Source organism: Cololabis saira, chromosome 6 (genome assembly GCF_033807715.1).
Source record: "Cololabis saira isolate AMF1-May2022 chromosome 6, fColSai1.1, whole genome shotgun sequence".
Classification (NCBI taxonomy): Eukaryota; Metazoa; Chordata; class Actinopteri; order Beloniformes; family Belonidae; genus Cololabis; species Cololabis saira.
This window is the reverse complement of record NC_084592.1, coordinates 49487286-49509715: the sequence shown is the minus strand read 5'-3', so window position 1 is coordinate 49509715 and position 22430 is coordinate 49487286. Positions and strand designations below refer to the sequence as shown.

Below are 22430 nucleotides of genomic sequence, written 5' to 3'. Positions count from 1 at the left end.
GTAGAAACCAGTGGAAACCAGTAGAAACCAGTGGAAACCAGTGGAAACCAGTGGAAACCAGTAGAAACCAGTGGAAACCAGTAGAAACCAGTGGAAACCAGTGGAAACCAGTGGAAACAAGTATAAACCAGTGGAAACCAGGCATGGGGATCTATTCAAATATCGACAATCGATTCGATTCAGATTCTTCTTTTTTTTTCCCTTTTTTTCTTTTATTTTTAAAATGCTTTAAAATATTTCTTTTTTTTAACAACTTTATTTATCATTACGATTCAGATTCTTAAGATTCAGAATCGATTATCAAGATTTGATTTGATTCGATTCCGATATTGATTTGAGTTAGTGTTATTAAAACTATTTTCTGAGCTGTTGCCTGAATGATATGACTGTAGTTCTGCAACATATTAATACTAGGGATGCCCCGATACAGGTACTGGTATCAGGGCCGATACCAGTACTGGTATCGGTATCGGGGCCGATACCAGTACTGGTATCGGGGCCGATACCAGTACTGGTATCGGGGCCGATACTGCCCTCATTTAGTCGTACTCGCAAAAATATCTCCGATACCGCGCACCGATACTTCATTGTTGTTGTAGTTACTGGTTAGCGCCGCTAGGGGGAGATGTTCCCCGGGTCAGTCTGCAGCCTGGCTGAGCAGCAGCAGAGCAGCAGCAGCAGCAGCAGCAGCTGAGCAGCAGCAGCAGCAGCAGCAGCAGCAGCAGCAGCAGCAGCAGCAGCAGCAGCAGCAGCAGCAGCAGCTGAGCAGCAGCAGCAGCAGCAGCAGCAGCAGCAGCTGAGCAGCAGCAGCAGCAGCAGCAGCAGCAGCAGCTGAGCAGCAGCAGCAGCAGCAGCAGCAGCAGCAGCAGCTGAGCAGCAGCAGCAGCAGCAGCAGCAGCAGCAGCAGCTCTGTGGCTGTAGCTGCTGTTCCATGTTTCAGTAAATTCTATTTTCCTTAAAAATAGACAAACTGGACAAACTTTACTCACAGGGAACTTTATTAAACACTGACAGTACAACATAAACAATCCCATTGTTGCATTCCGGTTAGCCGTTAGCCGGTTAGCCGGTTAGCCGCGCCGACAGCCTGCAGTCTGTCTTGCTTCTGTCGTCGTCCTTTATTTTGAAACATGTCCACCCTGCTGACGTCCCGCTGCATTAATTGTCTCTATCTTGCCTGAAACGGCGCTGCCAGTCTCACCCACGTATCACTCTCCTCCCACCACCACGCCGGTTAGCCGCTAGGTGCTAGGCGGCTAACCGGACTGTAAGAATGGGATTGTTTATGTTCTTCTTCTTCTTCTCTGTTTTATTGGTGGATCACAACCAACTTTAAGGAGCATACCGCCACCTACTGGACAAGAGTGTGTAACATAATTTCATTTAGCCTGTTTTTTAAATTCTATTTGATTGTTTATGTTGTTTCACACGGAGGCTTCAGGTGAAGCACCGCACATGCTCAGTTCAGGTGAAGCACCGCACATGCTCAGTTCAGGTGAAGCACCGCACATGCTCAGTTCAGGTGAAGCACCGCACATGCTCAGTTCAGGTGAAGCACCGCACATGCTCAGTTCAGGTGAAGCACATGCTCAGTTCGGGTGAAGCACCGCACATGCTCAGTTGATGTTCTTGCGATGAGACTAAAGCGCGGAGGAAAGACCGGCCGGCTGAGTTTTGTTTAAAATTGATTTTCTCTTCCAATCTTCCAATTCATTGCATTTTTAGCATAGTTATTTTTGTGGTAGAAGTATCGGATCGGTACTCAGTATCGGCGAGTGCACAAATTAAAATACTCGTACTCGGTGTGAAAAAAATGGTATCGGGGCATCCCTAATTAATACTAGTATTATATTGATATTCAACAGCAAATATTGCAGCTAATGATGCTGTAAGGACCAATCAGCTCCCAGAATGCTGATAGAACTGAAACAGAAACATCGTGTAGAATTACCAAACAGATCCAGGGAGGAAATAGAGACGTAGAAATCAGTTTTATTTTTTCCCACGTTCTGTTTTTATTTTTTCCATTTTGGTCTATTTTGGTTTTTAACTTTTGAGAATTTGGTTTTTAGCATTTTATGCAAATATAACCCAAAGGCGGTATATAAAGCAAAGAAATATAGACAATTTATGCAACTATAACTGAAAACTTTAATGTTTTCATACCTTTAAACATATTTAAAGGTAAAAACATGGCACCAGTTATTCTGGTGTCCAACAAAACATTCCTTGTTTTGGGCATAAACAAAAAAAATACTAAAAGTTGTAATGATGAAAAATAAATCGATCTTTAGACATGAATCGATTTTTAGGAATTAATATGAGAATCGATTTAGAATCGGAAAATCGTTTTTTTCAACACAGGCCTAATCATAATTATCCTCTTGTGTGTTCTGTGTTTCTGCTTCCAGGTTCAAAACACAAAACGATGCTGGAGGCTCGAAGTGGCTCCGGGCCGATCAAAGCTTTCCCCCGACCCGGAGCCAAACCGAGGACCGGCAGCAGCCCGGGCCCGAAGGTCTCCGGCCTGCAGAACAAAACCTTCCACTGCCAGATCTGCGACGTCCACGTTAACTCTGAGATCCAGCTGAAGCAGGTAGAAACTCATCTCACCTGCAGGTAGAAACTCACCTCACCTGCAGGTAGAAACTCATCTCACCTGCAGGTAGAAACTCATCTCACCTGCAGGTAGAAACTCATCTCACCTGCAGGTAGAAACTCATCTCACCTGCAGGTAGAAACTCATCTCACCTGCAGGTAGAAACTCCTCTCACCTGCTCGCTGCATCGGACTGCTCTTTTAGGGCCCGATTTACTAAGATCCTAAATAAAGAGTACTAAATTGCGTGTGCACTGAAAAAGTTTGCACGTGCTGTTGTTGTGTGTTTTGCGGGTGATCAACTAAGATTGCGTGCGCAATTGATAACAGGTGCAAACCGCAGTATTTAAATGAGGTGTTGCGTGTCTTACGGTTTGCGAGCGCAAAATGAAATTTGACGAGTTGGAGTTAGAGATATTAGTGGAAGAGGCAAATTGTTGTGCCGTATTCAGCACCCCTGCCGTGAAAAGCACCCCCTCGTATATTCAATGATAAGTAGACCAAGAAAAAAAACAACACACTGACACTTCAATATATTTATATATACACACTCACACAAACACATACTTAGGAGTTTATATTATATATATTTACAAATATTATGGAAGACAACACAGTAAGCAGGCTATTAATTAATGACATCAATAACCATTTACCCGATTTTTGTTATCTGTGACTGTGATTGTGGGAAAGTATGACTATTGTGGAATCCATGAGCGCATTTAAACATGAATCATTAACACAAAACTGGACGCTAAACAGAACGTGACACGGAATGAGAATATCATTTTTGTCAGACGAGGGGGTGCTTTTCACGGCAGGGGTGCTGAATACGAATATTTGGCTCATTTGAGAGGCGCAGTCCTCTTTGCACGCTGTTAGTAGATCAGCTTGCACTTTGGTTTGCGGGTGATGTCAAGTTTGCACACGTTTTTACGCACGCAAACCTTTAGTAAATCAGGCCCTAAGTGTTGATTTCATCTAAAAGTAAAAATGATGCCGGCTTTTGCAAAAGCCCGAACAACAGCCCCAGCAGACACGTTAGCCCACGTTAGCATCTACAATCCATCCGCAAACCTTGGTGTAACTTGCCCGGCGCTGCCTTCCTTCCACTCTTGGTGAAACTGTTCTCCCTCAGTCGTCCATCGCTCCCACGCCGCTGCAGCCTCACTGTGAACGGCCGGTTCACACCGACGTCCAGCGGTTGGAGTTCCTTCATCAGACCTCCCGGAATAACAGCCAGCACCGCATTCATGTTTTCACTTCTTTTTTCACATCGTCTGTGAGACGGGCAGCGTAGAGTCACAGATCTGCAGCGTAGAGTCACAGATCTGCAGCGTAGAGTCACAGATCAGCAGCGTAGAGTCACAGATCAGCAGCGATGGTGATGAAAAAAACACCTGGTCGCCGCACATAGACCTGCCTCACTCTTTCATCATCATCCCTTCATCCTCACATAGACCTGCCTCACTCTTGTGTCCTTGTCATCGTTGCAGCACATTTCCAGCCGGAGGCACAAAGACAGAGTGGCAGGAAAACCAACCAAACCCAAATACAGTCCGTACAACAAACAGCAGCGCAGCAACACGGTGAGTCTCTCTCTCTCACGGATCAATCGCTACAATAGGAAGGTCATGATTCAAACTAGTGATGCACCGAAATGAAAATTTGTGTCTGAAACCGAAAATAATAATAAACACTTGGCCGAATACCGAACATGGTTCTTCAGCAGTTTTTCATTTATTTTGCCAATTTTTTCACCATTGCATAAATCAAATACATTTGATTTAGGCTTTTAAAAGAAAAAAATCTTTTACAAAATTACAAGGTAGAAAATATTTGTTGAACATAAAAAACTGAACATGTTTTAATTTCCCAGCATTTTTTAAATATTCCAGCAGACATTATACCAGCAAAGAACAATAACTTAAAATAAATACATTAGCAAAATACATGTTTTGGCCATCTTTGAACTTACGTTAGGCTTAACTGACTGAACATTGTAACAAAGGCCTTAAATAAAAATAAAATAAATAATAAAATGTTTTTTATCATTTCAAATGATAAATCAAACTTGTAGCTGAAAGACTTTGCAGATGTTTCCCCTCTAGATATTTGAGCAGAACATTCATGTCAAACAGCCATTCTTGTTTTATTCTAACACTCTAAAATACTTCCACACTGCTGACATGTTTGCACCATTTCACTCCACGCTCTAACGTTTGATTTCCTCATCTAAACCTGGAATACATTGATTTATGTTGTTTTGGTTCCACCTCCTGGTGAATGTTGGTAAAATTCTTATGTGGTTAGTTTTTGGTTGGCCAACGATTTATGTTTGTGGTGCAACAGTTACGGAGCGGCCAGTCTATTTCCTTATTTTACAACGCCGTTATTAATTGTTCTGTTTTTTTTCCCACTTATTCCACCGAACACCCAAAGTGTTTTTTTGCCATTTTCGGCCGAAACATTTCGGTTACCGAACAATCGGTGCATCACTAGTGTAAATCAATGAGTTGATACTTTAACAATGTTCATGAGTTCATTCATACTATTCTCTTATGTGTCCTTATCTCCTTGTTCTTCTTATTTCCTCTCTCCTCTCCTCTCGTCCTCACGTCTTTCTTCACTCGTTTCCTCAGAAGGAGCCGGTGAAGCCTTCCCTCTCTCCCTCTCTCTTTTCCTCTCCTCTCAGCCCTCATCCCTCCACCCTTCCCTCCTCCATCTCCCTCCCTCCCTCCTCCATCTCCCTCCCTCCCTCCTCTCTCTCCTCATCCCCCCTTTTCTCCCGCTCCTCCTCCCCTCTCACCCCCCCCGTGTCTCTCTGTCCTCGGCCGGCCGTGTCCTCGTCTCTGTTCTCCTTCCTGCGTCCGGCTCCTGGACCAATCAGAGCGAGCCGGGGCTCCATCGTCTTCACGCCGTACTGACGCCGGAGACGGAGGTACGGAGGTACGGAGACAAACACAGGCCAGAAGTTCTGCTCATGTGAAAATGAAATTGGAATTGAAAAACTAAGATTTGAACCTGAAAATCCAACGATTGATTATGATTGATTGATTATGAAATTATTATTTTACAGTTTCAATTTTTTTCTTTCAGTTTCTGATCTTTTTTTTCGGTTTCAGATCTTTTTTTTTTCAGTTTCAAATCTTTTTTTTCAGTTTCTTTTTTTCTTCTTTTTTTAAAGTTTAAAAATGAAATTGTAATTGAAAAACTAAGATTTGAACCTGAAAATCCAACGGTTGATTATGATTGATTGAACTTATTATTTTACAGTTTCAATTTTTTTCTTTCAGTTTGTGATCATTTTTTTTCAGTTTCACATCTTTTTTTTCTAAGTTTCACATCATTTTCTTTCAGTATCAGATCTTTTTTTTCCAGTTTCGGATCTTTTTTTCAGTTTCACATCTTTTATTTCAGTTTCACATCTTTTTTTTCAAAGTTTAAAAATGAAATTGTAATTGAAAAACTAAGATTTAAACATGAAAATTCAAGTTTTGATTACGAAAGTTTCCAATTTATTTTTTTTCCAGTTTCAGATCTTTTTTTTATTTAAAAACTCATGGCCTTGGTTTGGCTCCACAGGACCTGGACTCTGCTGTTTGCTGGATAATCAGGGACGATTCTGCTGCAGCTTCACACACACTGTTGGGATGGATTTGTGATTGACAGCTGACCAACATCACCAAAGACACAGGAAGATAAAAACACAATCACTAAAGAGCCTGGAAAGCAACAATCAGCCCGGAAAACCTGGTCATGGTTGGAAAACAAGTGCAGCTCTTCTACGTCTGAAGTCCTGACGCTCCAGATCCATGAACGTGTGTTAATGATTCTGATTATCTAACATGTCAGTGTTTGTGTCAGCTTTAATCAGCAAACACAGATCAGCCGTGGGAACACCCACCATTTCAGTTATTGCTGTTGTTGGGTTGAAGATGTGCAGTGTAGTGACTAGATAAAGGTGGACAAAGAGAGAGGATCCGGAGCATTTGGCCTGGTGTTAGTTATGAACATAAGGTTTTCAAAAACCACCGCAAACAAATGGTGACTCCCCCTAGTGGCCGGTTTGGTGACGCCCCCTAGTGGCCGGTTTGGTGACGCCCCCTAGTGGCCGGTTTGGTGACGCCCCCTAGTGGCCGGTTTGGTGACGCCCCCTAGTGGCCGGTTTGGTGTCGCCCCCTAGTGGCCGGTGTGCAGAAAATTAAAAATGGCTCCCGCCGAAAAGACCAAGGGTCATATCTCAGCTTCTCTCAGTCCTAGATTGTTGTATATTGTCACTTTATCTACTTTTTTGGTGCTAGGAATTCAATTCTGAGATAAATTTCCTATTTCAAGGTCATGTTGAAGGTCACATTTAATTTTGAAGGTAATTTTTTGCCCAAAAATCTCTAGATCCATATTTTCACCCCCATTCCTTAATTCCTCATTCATTCATTCATTCATTCATTCATTCATTCATTCATTCATTCATTCATTCATTCATTCATCCAGGCTGAAGATGAACAGAACCTCAGAACTAAGTTACAGTGAAAGAATAGGATTTTATTAAAATAACACACATTTAGAATTTTCTGCAAACCGGCCACTAGGGGGCGATTTTCCCAATTTGTTAGTGGTGGTTTTTAAAACCTTATGTCCAGAACTAACATGCTAAATATCAGAAACTTCCCAGCTACAACTGCAGTCAGCGACTGTAAGAAGAACTGACGGCTTTGAATAACAAACACTTGGAATAAATTTGATGTCAAAAAATGATGTTTTTGTCAGCAGAGATGTGAAATCCAGGTTCTTCTTAAGAGCCTTTAAACCAGGTGACCACTGACTCTCTTTTAACAACAGTTTCTCAAACACAAGGATATTAAAGGACTTTTTCCAGGTTATAAATCCAAACACCTGTATGTATTTATTTGCTGTTACATGTTACTGAAATATAAGAATCCATCACCTCTTCCTCTTCAAAGGCAGCTACAGCATTTCAAGTTGAATTGATGGAGAATAAATGTGCTAAACTTCCAGTTTGAACCAGGTCACTGCTGTCAGATGAAACTTAAAGCAATAAAATGTAAACCAGGAGTAAGTATATAGAATAAAACCAGGAGTAAACCTCAGCTGCAGTTCTGACCCCGATGTCCTGGAGATGTTTGGAAACGAGTTCTAACCCTAACCCTGGAATGTTCTATCTTCATCTCTGCTGTTCCAGATCCATCTCTGCTGTTCCATCTTCATCTCTGCTGTTCCATCTTCATCTCTGCTGTTCCATCTCCATCTCTGCTGTTCCATCTTCATCTCTGCTGTTCCATCTCCATCTCTGCTGTTCCATCTCCATCTCTGCTGTTCCATCTCCATCTCTGCTGTTCCATCTCTGCTGTTCCATCTTCATCTCTGCTGTTCCATCTTCATCTCTGCTGTTCCATCTTGATCTCTGCTGTTCCAGATCCATCTCTGCTGTTCCAGATCCATCTCTGCTGTTCCATCTTCATCTCTGCTGTTCCATCTTCATCTCTGCTGTTCCATCTCCATCTCTGCTGTTCCATCTTCATCTCTGCTGTTCCATCTTCATCTCTGCTGTTCCAGATCCATCTCTGCTGTTCCATCTCTGCTGTTCCATCTTCATCTCTGCTGTTCCAGATCCATCTCTGCTGTTCCAGATCCATCTCTGCTGTTCCATCTTCATCTCTGCTGTTCCATCTCTGCTGTTCCATCTTCATCTCTGCTGTTCCAGATCCATCTCTGCTGTTCCATCTTCATCTCTGCTGTTCCATCTTCATCTCTGCTGTTCCAGATCCATCTCTGCTGTTCCAGATCCATCTCTGCTGTTCCATCTTCATCTCTGCTGTTCCATCTTCATCTCTGCTGTTCCATCTTCATCTCTGCTGTTCCATCTTCATCTCTGCTGTTCCATCTCCATCTCTGCTGTTCCATCTCCATCTCTGCTGTTCCAGATCCATCTCTGCTGTTCCATCTCCATCTCTGCTGTTCCATCTCCATCTCTGCTGTTCCATCTTCATCTCTGCTGTTCCATCTCTGCTGTTCCATCTTCATCTCTGCTGTTCCATCTCCATCTCTGCTGTTCCATCTCCATCTCTGCTGTTCCAGATCCATCTCTGCTGTTCCATCTTCATCTCTGCTGTTCCAGATCCATCTCCGTCTCCACTACCTCCTGGTTTACAGCTAAAAACAGCCTTTTGTCTGTTTCATTTCACTGAATCTTCTTCTCTTCTTGTTTCCTTGCTGTTTTATTTCAGAATTATAAAACATAAATGGATTTCCCTTACATTAGTTATGTGTGCTGTTTATGAGGAGTAACGATAGAGTTTACAATGTTATTTTTCACAAAAAATAGCTCTTTGAGCAACATTTTATGTTAAAGTTCTGTTTCAGTTGCAGACTGTACAAAATGTTCCAAACGATGTTTTCCTCGTCTCAGTTTCCTTCTTTTTTTTCACAGGTTTATTTCACTAGTGAGTACATTTCTTTATAATGCCAAAACAGTTGGCAAATAGGTCGTATTAGCAGATATCAGTCAGGCTCTATTAAATACACAAATGGATTAGAGCAGTGGTCTTCAACCGGGGGTCTGCGACCCCTAGGGGGCCGCGGAGGTACTGCAGGGGTCCTGCAACTTAACAACAAATAAAGGCAATTTTAACCAAAGTAATTTGTGAGTTAAAAAAAAAGAATATATATAAGGTATATATATATATATATATATATATATATATATATATATATATATATATATATATATATATATATATATATATATATATATATATATATATATATATATATATATATATATATAACCGGTACTATAACTGGAGAGATCCATCAGCACCATGGAGATCCATCAGAACCATGGAGATCCATCAGAACCATGGAGAGATCCATCAGAACCATGGAGATCCATCAGAACCATGGAGATCCATCAGAACCATGGAGAGATCCATCAGAACCATGGAGAGATCCATCAGAACCATGGAGAGATCCATCAGAACCATGGAGAGATCCATCAGCACCATGGAGAGATCCATCAGAACCATGGAGAGATCCATCAGAACCATGGAGAGATCCATCAGCACCATGGAGATCCATCAGCACCATGGAGAGATCCATCAGAACCATGGAGATCCATCAGCACCATGGAGAGATCCATCAGCACCATGGAGATCCATCAGCACCATGGAGAGATCCATCAGAACCATGGAGATCCATCAGAACCATGGAGAGCTCCATCAGCACCATGGAGATCCATCAGAACCATGGAGAGATCCATCAGCACCATGGAGATCCATCAGCACCATGGAGAGATCCATCAGCACCATGGAGATCCATCAGCACCATGGAGATCCATCAGCACCATGGAGAGATCCATCAGAACCATGGAGATCCATCAGCACCATCAGACTCCACAACCAGGCTGATCTCAGTAGTTAACGGACAATAACACGTGCAATAACAATAACCAGATGTGCGATATCTGTCTGTTACCTCACACACATTCTACCTGCTGTTTTTTGCACTGTTTTTTTTCTTCTTTCTTTTTACTTTTATTTCCATTGCAATGTAAATACTGTCTATATTTCGTAATTATATATATTTTTTACTTTTTACTTTTTTACTCCTCACCTGCATGTGTGTGTTAAGTTACTGCTGCTAAACATGTGAGTTTCCCCATTGAGGGAGAAATAAAGGATGATCTTATCTTATCTTATCTTATCTTATCTTATCTTATCTTATCTTATCTTAACAATGTGATTGAACACTGTATGAATAACCAAACGGGATCAAATTCACCTTTTTCCTTTGTCCTGAGTTTCACTGATGGTTCAGGCCTTTGGGTCTGGCAGTCTGTGTTCAGTCTATGTTGGTTTTGTTTTACCTGTGAGAAGTTCTTTTGCAGAGCACCTGAGTCCATCCTGCCTCTAAAGAAGAGAGGATTTTCACTTCCAGAGCAGCAGTGGAGGATTTGTTCTGACGTTGCCACTGGGGAGTTCTCTCTCCACAATGTTTGTTCTGGAGGTTTGGATGTTGAACTGTTTCTCTGCATCAACTCTTCCACAAACGGTGTCCAATAATACATCATGGACACTGCCAAACAAAACTCCTGATTAACGGAAGAAAACTACTAATGTTGACTACAAAAGACAAGGAGTTTGTTTTATTGGGAGATTTAAACTGGGACTGGCTCACGACATCCTCAAACTCACTTAAGGACATTTGTGAGGCTCTAAATCTGTCGCAACTAATTAACTTTCCAACTCGGTTAAATTCAAAAAATTTTGATAAGTCTACATTGCTTGATGTTATTCTTATAAATGCTCCACAAAAATACTCTGCAGTTGGAATATTTAGTAATGGTGTGAGTGATCACTGTACAGTTTCCTGTGTTAGAAACTGCAAACTATCAAAAACTAAACCGCGTTATATTTTCAGAAGAAATTATAAATATTTTAATCAACAAGCCTTTTTGCATGACTTGTTTAATAGCGACTTGGACCTTGTCTGTGTGATGGCGGATGCTGATTTGGCATGGAGTTATTTTAAAACACCTTTCATGGCCCTAATTAATAAACATGCACCTGTAAGAAGATTCAGAGTTAGTGGTAGAGACAACCCATGGTTTAATGAGTCAATCTCATTTTCTATTAGAGAAAGAGATAAGGCATGGGCCAAGGCTAAAATAAGTAATATTGCTGGTGACTGGGTACAGTATAGGGCATTAAGAAATAAATGCACTAAGTTGGTAAAAAATGCAAAAAGTGAGTATTATCTTAACTTGATAAATGAAAATCTTAATGATCCAAGAACATTTTGGAAATGAATTAAATCTTCATCAGGGTCTATGACAACCTCTACTCTTCCTGATCATTATAAGGTAAATCAGAGCGAAATTAAGGGTAAAGAAAATATAGCAGAGGCTTTAATAAGCATTTTATCAATGCAGGCTTAGTCATTCTCTCAAATCTCTCCAATCTCCCTGCAGATGTGAAAGACAGTGTAGCCACCTGTCCTGGAAATAGTTTTGAATGTCTCCCCATTTCTCCCACTCAGGTTTACAAAGCTCTATCTAGTCTGGACTGTAAAAAGTCTGCCGGCCCTGACCAAATTTAACCTTATTTTTTAAATACAGCTGCAGATTTGATCGCAAGACCCATTGCCTCTATTTTTAATCTTAGTTTAAGCAGTGGTTTGATTCAGCATTTGTTTTTCCATTATTAAAAGGTGGAGATTCTTCTGTCCTGGATAATTATCGCCCTATTTCCAGACTGTCCGGTATAGCCAAAATCTTTGAATCCCTTGTAGATGAACAGCTAAAGCATTTTTTGACTAAAAATAATATTTTAAGTCAAACTCAGTCAGGTTTTAGGCAAGGGCATAGCACTGTAACTGCAGCCACGTCAGTCACAGATGATATTATTACAGCTTTGGATGAAAAAAAATCATGTGCTGCACTTTTTATTGATCTTGCCAAAGCATTTGACTCAGTGGATCATGGTCTTCTTCTGCATAGACTCAAATATATAGGTTTTAGTAACCCTGTACTGAATTGGTTTTCCAACTATCTGACTGGGAGAAGTCAGTGTGTGTCCATAGACAATTATAACTCTGCACCTCTAACTTTAAAGACAGGTGTTCCTCAAGGTTCTATCTTGGGACCAATTTTATTTTCTATTTATATAAATGATCTTGGTGTAGGATTAAGTCTAGTAAAGATACATATCTATGCAGATGACACAATTATCTACGCTTTGGCACCATCTGTAAAGAAGGCAATGGATTATTTGCAGTCTGCTTTTAATATATTGCAGGAGTCACTTGTTAAATTAAAACTGATTTTAAACTCTAAAAAGACTAAATACATGATTTTTACGCGTTCCCGGTCATTAGATTCTGATTGTGAAATCTTAACACTAGATGGCACTCACCTTGAGAGAGGGTTACATTGTATAAATACCTTGGGATCTGGCTGGATGATAAGTTCATATTGATAGCCTCCTAAAAAAGCTCAGACCAAAGTTAGGTTTTTATTTTCGTGCAAAAAAATGTTTTCCTTTTGTTGCTAGAAAAAGATTGGTACAAAGTACCTTTTTGTCAGTATTAGACTATGGTGATGTCATTTACATGCATGCATCTTCATTTCTTTTGAAAAAACTGGATGTCGTCTATCATGCTGCCTTGTGGTTTGTAACTGGTTCAAGTGCACGTACACATCATTGTAATTTGTATCAAACGGTTGAATGGACTTCACTGAGTCTAAGGAGAAAAAGACATATGTTAATATTTATTGCAAAAGCGTTACTGGGTAAACTACCGCTGTACATATCTAATGTATTAAAATATTACTCTACTATATAACACTAGATCATCAGAGAAAACAAGCACTGGAACAGAGTTGGTAAATCGGCCTTTTCTTTTTATTTACCGCAAGCTTGGAATGAGCTCCAACACAAACTCAACTTTAATATTTATCCTCTCTTAACATGTTCAAACATGTTAAAATCAGTTTTCACAGAACAATGTCATTGTTTTTAATCAAGTGTCATTCTTGTCATGAATTCTTTTTAGCTTTCTGATCCTTGTATGTTTTATGTTTGTTTGTTTCTTGTTTTGATATGTTTTTATTTTTTTGTAAAGTTACTTGTCCTTGTATGTATTTCCTTTTATATGAAACTGAATTTATTTTTCTGCTGCATCTTGACCAGGACTCCCTGGCAGAAGAGATATTGTATTTCAATGGGACTTTCCTGGATAAATAAAGGATAAATAAAAAAGATCCTTATTGAAGGAGCCAAGCCTAATGCTTTTTGGCTACTGAGAATGTTTGACCTAGAGTAACCTGGTCAACGCGCTTTTGGCTGCTGCTGCTCACGTGGTCAATAACGCAGTTATTTCAGCTTCCAAATCAAGCTGCTCTCTTTTCCTCCTCAGCTGCTCCTCCTGCTCCTCCAAAGCCTTTGCTTTAAGGCTACAGCACGAGCAACAAGTGCTGCCTTTTCTGCTTCAGCCTTTCTGGCTGCAGAGGATGTGGTACTTGACCTACCACTGTGATGGCTCCTATGATTTGAGCGTTTATCAATGTTTGAAACACTTTCATTAGGATTAATGTCATCCACCACATTACCATTTTCATTTCCTTCATCACATGAAATCCAAATTTTGCATCAGCAATACACTCATCATTAGGCAACATTTTTGCTTTAAACCATGTTTCATGTTTTTCCCTTTCAACACATGGCAGTAGGGGCATGAGTGCGAGGGCCTGATCAGCGCTGCTTGCAGCCCTTTATTGTATATGTATGTTGTTCCTTTATACTTGTTTATATTTTGCATATATTCTTAAATTCACTTTGGTGTATATTGTTACTTCTGTGCCGTACCAAGAACATTTCCCCACTTTGGGAATTAATAAAAAAACACAACAATTTCCAGAGATTCAATTTTTAAACGCAGAGATTTTATATCTCCACTAGAGGGAGACAAGACAAATATTAAAGTAGTAATTTATGTATCCACTAGAGGGAGACATTTATTTAAACTTTTAATTATTCGTCCAACTTATTTTCTGGCCCTCTAGATGGAGACAGACTACTTTTAACATTTACTCATTTTTTCTCCAAGTTATTTAAAACATTCAACACTCCATTGCAGATTATTGTGTGTTTTTAAACTCACTTTTTTATTTTTCAACAAGCACTTAGACAGTCCTCAACTTACTTTCTTTCAGACTTAATAAATGTCTCAGATCATTTAAAACATCACTTTCTCTTTACCGTTACAGGTTGCAAACATACATTCAGTTCTGAGTTCTCTGGACAGAAATGCTCACACATTAAATATTAGCATTTGCAGGATTTCTAACCTCAGAAACTCCAACCCAAATAAAATGGATTTGGTCTGTGACTCGAACCCAAGACAGGCGGGTACTTTATTGATCCTGGAGGAAGTTTGGGGACTCAGCAGCACTCACGCAATAAAGAGACAAAGGTATTAAAAATAAGAAAAGGGTCATGTTAAAAATAGAAATATACAATTGCAAATGGAGAATCAGGATAAAAAACACAACAAAGTGAAAAAATAAATTGCTGTGATGTAAAAAGTAGGTTGAATTAAAGTGAAGTGACAAAAACACTTAAACTGACACTGTCCACTAACATGAAGAGACATTAATTAAGAATGCACATGAACTTTAACCCCTCTTTGTATTGGACATAGACATGTCTAGTAATATTTAAACATCCAAATTCCCTCCAAAACGTTAACAGAGTAGCGTGAAGTCTAGATATATGGTTTGTTATCTGAGGGCAGCACCATGCCATACAGGCTTCATTTGAATAAAACATTTAAGTAAAGGTAAATATAATTTGTATCACAAACACTGACATCGTCATTTAAAAGAAAAATGCACATTTTCTTTAATGTTTTGGCCTTAAAGGTATTGTGACATGAAAAACACATTTTTCTTGATTTTTTGTGTTTTGTTGGGTGTCTTGACATCAATTACACCCAAAAAAAACGAACTTTTAACATTCAGTGTATTGTGTGCTTTCTGGGATTTTCCGCATAATTATGCAAAAACGGCGCATCTGGTTTGGTTGCGGGCCGTTACGTATAGACCCGCTAAATCACCGCCCCCTCCACCCAGCTCCCTGCCTCCTCTCCTCTCCAGCGCACCATAAAGGCTGATTTATGGTTCCGCGTTACACCAACGCAGAGCCTACGGCGTAGGGTTACGCGGCTACGTGCACCGTACGCTGAACCCTACGGCGTAGGCTCTGCGTCGATTTAACGCGGAACCATAAATCAGGCTTAACACGGAGCTGTTTAGAGCCCCCTCTGTTCTCATCACCGGAGGAAAACTGCTAAGAAGACCCGCGGCCACTGACTGGACTTAAGATAAGGGGACATTGCTGCTCACATGCCTTTATTTTTGTGATTGTTTGCTGTGGACTGCTTCGCCGTGCTCCTTTTCCGTGCATGCTTCGCCTGTCGCTCCCGGCTTAACTCTCCGACGCCGCTGTTAGCGTATTGCTTGCGGGGAGCTACGGTGCTGCCTTCCAGTCCTTTGGTCCAGGGACTTCTTCCCCGGGTTGTAGTCGCCCTGTCTGGGCTGTGTGTGTGGGTGTTTGTGGTTCGGTGTGCGCGTGTGTGTGTGGAGACGGCAGAAGTGTGTAGCGGTTGGTTGGAGGAGGTTTGGAGGAGGAGCGGGGCAATGATTGACAGGAAAGGGGGAAAAGGACGCGTTTTTCACGGCGCAAAAAAACACTGTCATAAAAAGCCAGGCATGGAGTACTGGAGTGAAGTTTTTCTTGTTACACCCTTTTAGACACATTTGAGGGATATTGGCCAAGACTTTTAATAGTGTTAAAAGCATGTTAAAAATTATGTCACAATACCTTTAATCTCTTTAAACTGCCAACTTCCTGTTATTTCCATTGGCCTTTGATCCATCGATGGAAACTACAAACTAGTGAGATGGAGAACGCTGCTCCACGGCTGTGATGAAGCCTTCAGTCGGACCATCATCTACCTCGCTGGTCTCCATGACAACACAGCGTCTAGTGTTGGATCACTGTTCATGGCCGGTATCCAGAAGTCTGGACTTCCCTCCAGGGTCAGATGTGATCGTGGTCTGAAATCCCTGCTGCTGGTTTGGTGCTGGTTTGATGCTGGTTTGATGCTGGTTTGGTTTGATGCTGGTTTGATGCTGGTTTGATGCTGGTTTGATGCTGGTTTGGTGCTGGTGCTGGTTTGGTACTGGTTTGGTTTGATGCTGGTTTGATGCTGGTTTGGTTTGATGCTGGTTTGATGCTGGTTTGGTGCTGGTGCTGGTTTGGTACTGGTTTGGTGCTAGTTTGATGCTGATTTGATGCTGGTTTGGTGCTGGTGCTGGTTTGGTGCTGGTTTGGTGCTGGTTTGATGCTGGTTTGGTGCTGGTTTGGTGCTGGTTTGGTGCTGGTTTGATGCTGGTTTGGTGCTGGTTTGGTGCTGGTTTGGTGCTGGTTTGGTGCTGGTTTGATGCTGGTTTGATGCTGGTTTGATGCTGGTTTGATGCTGGTTTGATGCTGGTTTGATGCTGATTTGATGCTGGTTTGATGCTGGTTTGGTGCTGGTTTGATGCTGGTTTGATGCTGGTTTGATGCTGATTTGATGCTGGTTTGGTACTGGTTTGGTGCTGGTTTGGTGCTGATTTGATGCTGGTTTGGTGCTGGTTTGATGCTGGTTTGATGCTGGTTTGATGCTGATTTGATGCTGGTTTGGTACTGGTTTGGTGCTGGTTTGGTGCTGATTTGATGCTGGTTTGGTGCTGGTTTGATGCTGATTTGGTGCTGGTTTGGTGCTGGTTTGGTGCTGGTTTGGTGCTGATTTGATGCTGGTTTGGTGCTGATTTGATGCTGGTTTGGTACTGGTTTGGTGCTGGTTTGATGCTGGTTTGATGCTGATTTGATGCTGGTTTGATGCTGGTTTGATGCTGGTTTGATGCTGGTTTGATGCTGGTTTGGTGCTGGTGCTGGTTTGATGCTGGTTTGATGCTGGTTTGGTGCTGGTTTGATGCTAATTTGATGCTGGTTTGGTGCTGGTTTGATGCTGGTTTGATGCTGGTTTGGTACTGGTTTGATGCTGGTTTGATGCTGGTTTGGTGCTGGTTTGATGCTAATTTGATGCTGGTTTGGTGCTGGTTTGATGCTGGTTTGATGCTGGTTTGGTACTGGTTTGATGCTGGTTTGATGCTGGTTTGGTGCTGGTTTGGTGCTGGTTTGGTTTGATGCTGTTTTGGTGTTGGTTTGATGCTGGTTTGATGCTGGTTTGGTGCTGGTTTGGTGCTGGTTTGATGCTGGTTTGATGCTGGTTTGATGCTGGTTTGGTTTGATGCTGGTTTGCTGCTGGTTTGATGCTGGTTTGTTGCTGGTTTGATGCTGGTTTGGTTTGATGCTGGTTTGATGCTGGTTTGTTGCTGGTTTGATGCTGGTTTGATGCTGGTTTGTTGCTGGTTTGGTGTTGGTTTGATGCTGGTTTGATGCTGGTTTGATGCTGGTTTGGTGCTGGTTTGGTGCTGGTTTGATGCTGGTTTGATGCTGGTTTGATGCTGGTTTGGTTTGATGCTGGTTTGCTGCTGGTTTGATGCTGGTTTGTTGCTGGTTTGATGCTGGTTTGGTTTGATGCTGGTTTGATGCTGGTTTGTTGCTGGTTTGGTGCTGGTTTGATGCTGGTTGGATGCTGGTTTGATGCTGGTTTGATGCTGGTTTGATGCTGGTTTGGTGCTGGTTTGGTTTGATGCTGTTTGATGCTGGTTTGGTGCTGGTTTGGTTTGATGCTGGTTTGATGCTCGTTTGATGCTGGTTTCATGCTGGTTTGATGCTGGTTTGGTTTGGTGCTGGTTTGGTGCTGGTTTGGTGCTGGTTTGGTTTGATGCTGTTTGATGCTGGTTTGATGCTGTTTTGGTGCTGGTTCGGTGCTGGTTTGATGCTGATTTGATGCTGGTTTGGTGCTGGTTTGATGCTGGTTTGGTGCTGGTTCGGTGCTGGTTTGATGCTGGTTTGGTGCTGGTTTGGTGCTGGTTTGGTGCTGGTTTGATGCTGGTTTGGTTTGGTGCTGGTTTGATGCTGGTTTGATGCTGGTTTGATGCTGGTTTGGTGCTGGTTTGATGCTGGTTTGGTGCTGGTTTGATGCTGGTTTGGTGCTGATTTGATGCTGGTTTGCTGCTGGTTTGGTGCTGGTTTGATGCTGATTTGATGCTGGTTTGCTGCTGGTTTGGTTTGATGCTGGTTTGGTGCTGGTTTGGTGCTGGTTTGATGCTGGTTTGCTGCTGGTTTGGTGTTGGTTTGGTGCTGGTTTGATGCTGGTCTGATGCTGGTTTGGTTTGATGCTGGTCTGATGCTGGTTTGGTTTGATGCTGGCTTGATGCTGGTTTGGTTTGATGCTGGTTTGATGCTGATTTGATGCTGGTTTGATGCTGGTTTGATGCTGGTTTGATGCTGGTTTGATGCTGGTTTGATGTTGGTTTGGTGCTGGTTTGATGCTGATTTGATGTTGGTTTGATGCTGGTTTGATGCTGGTTTGATGTTGGTTTGATGCTGGTTTGATGCTGGTTTGGTTTGATGCTGGTTTGATGCTGATTTGATGCTGGTTTGATGCTGGTTTGATGCTGGTTTGATGCTGGTTTGGTGCTGGTTTGATGCTGGTTTGATGCTGATTTGATGCTGGTTTGATGCTGGTTTGATGCTGATGTGATGCTGGTTTGATGCTGTTTGGTGCTGGTTTGATGCTGGTTTGATGTTGGTTTGATGCTGGTTTGATGCTGGTTTGATGTTGGTTTGGTGCTGGTTTGATGCTGATTTGATGTTGGTTTGGTGCTGGTTTGATGCTGATTTGATGTTGGTTTGATGCTTGTTTGATGCTGGTTTGATGCTGGTTTGATGCTGGTTTGATGTTGGTTTGATGCTGGTTTGATGCTGATTTGATGCTGGTTTGATGCTGGTTTGATGCTGGTTTGATGCTGGTTTGATGCTGGTTTGATGCTGGTTTGATGCTGGTTTGATGTTGGTTTGATGCTGGTTTGATGCTGGTTTGCTGCTGGTTTGGTGCTGGTTTGATGCTGGTTTGGTTTGAAGCTGGTTTGGTGCTGGTTTGATGCTGGTTTGATGCTGGTGTGATGCTGGTTTGGTTTGATGCTGGTTTGATGCTGGTTTGATGTTGGTTTGATGCTGGTTTGATGCTGGTTTGGTGCTGGTTTGATCCAGAGACACCAGGATGAAACAGACGCAGCGTTATTCCCTACCAGGTCAGAGCAGGACCAGAGGACGGAGAGACTTGGCTGGAATCCAGTCGTGTCATTTAATTCATTCTTTTTAACTTCATGGAGCAGCACGGGTTGTTAGATTCTCTTCACGGCTGGTACCGTTTGGCTCAGCAGAGGGAACCAGACAACGCTGACAGGCTCTTCGGGGGGACAGATTCAACCGGTTTACTTCCTCCCCCGACCTCACACCACTCCCCCATACCCCGCTGGGTGCATGGCCTCCCCCAGGGTCATTAAATCACATCCAAACACACCTGTATTAGGTCATTCAAAGGTCATAACCCCCCCAGAACTCAGTAAACGGCTCCTCCACCGTCTGGTACGCATCCATCTGTCACGGCTCAGACAGGACAGAGAACCCACATGCACAACACCAGGCAGAATCAGAGTCCAAGAGGCTTTAATCTTTGTCAAAAGGCAGGCAGGGGTCAAACCGGGTAGTCAGGCAGATCAGGCAAACAAAACCAAAAACGGACAGGCAAAAATCCATAAACCAAGAATCATTAAGGGTTACAGGCAGGCAGGCAGGAACAGGACAGAAATCAGGAAGGCTGGAAAGCGAGGCAAAAGCACACGACAATCTGGCAAACAAGAAGGTGGAAATGGGCCGGTATATGAGGGGAACTGCTGATGAGGGAAACCAGGTGTGGAGCTGGGTGGGGAAGCACAGGTGAAGGGAATGAGTGGATCTCTGGCTGATTAGGGTGGCAGGATCTGGAAAAACAGGGGAGTGAGTAAAACTAAAAAACTACACTGGGAAACCATGACAGAACCCCCCCCTCAAGGGACAGATTCCAGATGTCCCAAAACCACCCACCCAGGGCGGGAGGAGTGGGTCCGGAGGAGGGCCCCGGCCAACAAACGGCCAAAGCTCCGGGGGCCGTCCTCGGTGCCGGGCAGACCGGTGAGGCAGTTCGGGGGGTCGCCCTCGGGGCGTAACAGGCTGGTCCGGGGGTCGGTCTGGGGGCTTGGCAGGCTGGTCAGGGGGTCGGTCTCGGGGCTTGGCAGGCTGGTCAGAGGGTCGGTCTGGGGGCTTGGCAGGCTGGTCAGGGGGTCGGTCTCGGGGCTTGGCAGGCGGATCCGGGGGTCGGTCTCGGGGCTTGGCAGGCGGATCCGGGGGTCGGTCTCGGGGCTTGGCAGGCGGGTCAGGAGGTCGGTCTGGGGGCTTGGCAGGCTGGTCAGGGGGTCGGTCTCGGGGCTTGGCAGGCGGATCCGGGGGTCGGTCTCGGGGCTTGGCAGGCGGATCCGGGGGTCGGTCTCGGGGCTTGGCAGGCGGATCCGGAGGTCGGTCTCGGGGCTTGGCAGGCGGGTCAGGGGGTCGGTCTGGGGGCTTGGCAGGCTGGTCAGGGGGTCGGTCTGGGGGCTTGGCAGGCTGGTCAGGGGGTCGGTCTGGGACTGCGGCAGGCTGGTCAGGGGGTCGGTCTGGGACTGCGGCAGGCTGGTCAGGGGGTCGGTCTGGGACTGCGGCAGGCTGGTCAGGGGGTCGGTCTGGGACTGCGGCAGACTGGTCAGGGGGTCGGTCTGGGACTGCGGCAGGCTGGTCAGGGGGTCGGTCTGGGACTGCGGCAGGCTGGTCAGAGGGTCGGTCTGGGACTGTGGCAGGCTGGTCAGGGGGTCGGTCTGGGACTGCGGCAGACTGGTCAGGGGGTCGGTCTGGGGGCTTGGCAGACTGGTCAGGGGGTCGGTCTGGGACTGCAGCAGATTGGTCAGGGGGTCGGTCTGGGACTGCAGCAGATTGGTCAGGGGGTCGGTCTGGGACTGCAGCAGACTGGTCAGGGGGTCGGTCTGGGACTGCGGCAGACTGGTCAGGGGGTCGGTCTGGGACTGCGGCAGATCCATCCAGGATCGCCTCAGGAAGGGGAACAGAGACCACCTCCAGAACAGAGACCGGCGGGGCCGCCTCAGGAACCGAGGGCTGCGGGACCGCCTCAGGAACCGAGGGCTGCGGGACCGCCTCAGGAACAAGAGTCGGGGCTGACAGGAGGCGGGGAGCCGGAGTCGGGGCTGACAGGAGTCGGGGAGCCGGAGTCGGGGCTGACAGGAGGCGGGGAGCCGGAACCGGGGCAGCCAGGAGGCGGGGGGCCGGAACCGGGGCAGCCAGGAGGCGGGGGGCCGGAACAGGGGCAGCCAGGAGGCGGGGGGCCGGAACAGGGGCAGACAGGATGCGGGGGGCCGGAACAGGAGCAGACAGGATGCGGGGGGCCGGAACAGGAGCAGACAGGATGCGGGGGCCCGGAACAGGAGCAGACAGGATGCGGGGGGCCGGAACAGGAGCAGACAGGATGCGGGGGGCCGGAACAGGAGCAGACAGGATGCAGGGGGCCGGAACAGGAGCCGGAGCAGGAGCTGGAGCTGGAACAGGAGCCGGAGCAGCAGCTGGAACAGGAGCCGGAGCAGCAGCTGGAACAGGAGCCGGAGCAGCAGCTGGAACAGGAGCCGGAGCAGGAGCCGGAGCAGGAGCTGGAGCCGGAACAAGCTGGGGCTGGCGCTGACGCGGTCGTCGTTGCCTGCCCTGAAGGCTCCTGGGCCCACCCAGAGCCAGGCGTGTTCCCCAAAAGGGGTCCCAATACTCCTCCTCCTTGGCCCAGCGCATGTTATCAGCCGATTCTCGGGGAGCAGGAACAAGCTGGGGCTGGGGCTGACGCCGTCGTTGTCTCCCCTGAGCCTGCAGGCCTCTGGGCCCACCCAGAGCCAGGCGTGTTCCCCAGAAAGGGGGAAGAGACTGGGGTGTGTCCGGGGCCACCTCAGGAACAGCAACAGGCTGGAACTGGGGGCATGTCTCTGTCCCCTTCACCGTACGGTGGTAGAACGCCACTTGGTCCCCATAAAAAAATCCCACAAATCCTCTTCCTTACGTGGTAGGTCCATGTTGGCTGGGTTCAGTCTTGGCCAGATTGTACTGTCACGGCTCAGACAGGACAGATAACCCAAATGCACAACACCAGGCAGAATCAGAGTCCAAGAGGCTTTAATCTTTGTCAAAAGGCAGGCAGGGGTCAAACCGGGTAGTCAGGCAGATCAGGCAAAC

The 22430-nt window shown here is 44.8% G+C and overlaps 1 protein-coding gene across 5 annotated transcripts in view; it reads left to right on the top strand.

Annotated features, from left to right (window-relative positions):
* znf385b (zinc finger protein 385B) overlaps positions 1–7932 on the top strand; it is a 79784-nt gene extending 71852 nt beyond the window's left edge. For 4 of the 5 annotated variants that reach the window (XM_061724245.1, XM_061724244.1, XM_061724246.1 and 1 more), the window contains exons 10-13: positions 2412–2596; positions 4095–4187; positions 5241–5547; positions 6184–7932. In XM_061724245.1, the coding sequence (XP_061580229.1) occupies positions 2412–2596; positions 4095–4187; positions 5241–5525 (563 nt within the window). In that variant the 3' untranslated portion in view covers positions 5526–5547; positions 6184–7932. The remainder of the gene's footprint in view (positions 1–2411; positions 2597–4094; positions 4188–5240; positions 5548–6183) is intronic. The other variant, XM_061724243.1, reaches the window with a different exon arrangement.
* Positions 7933–22430: the final 14498 nt, after the last annotated feature.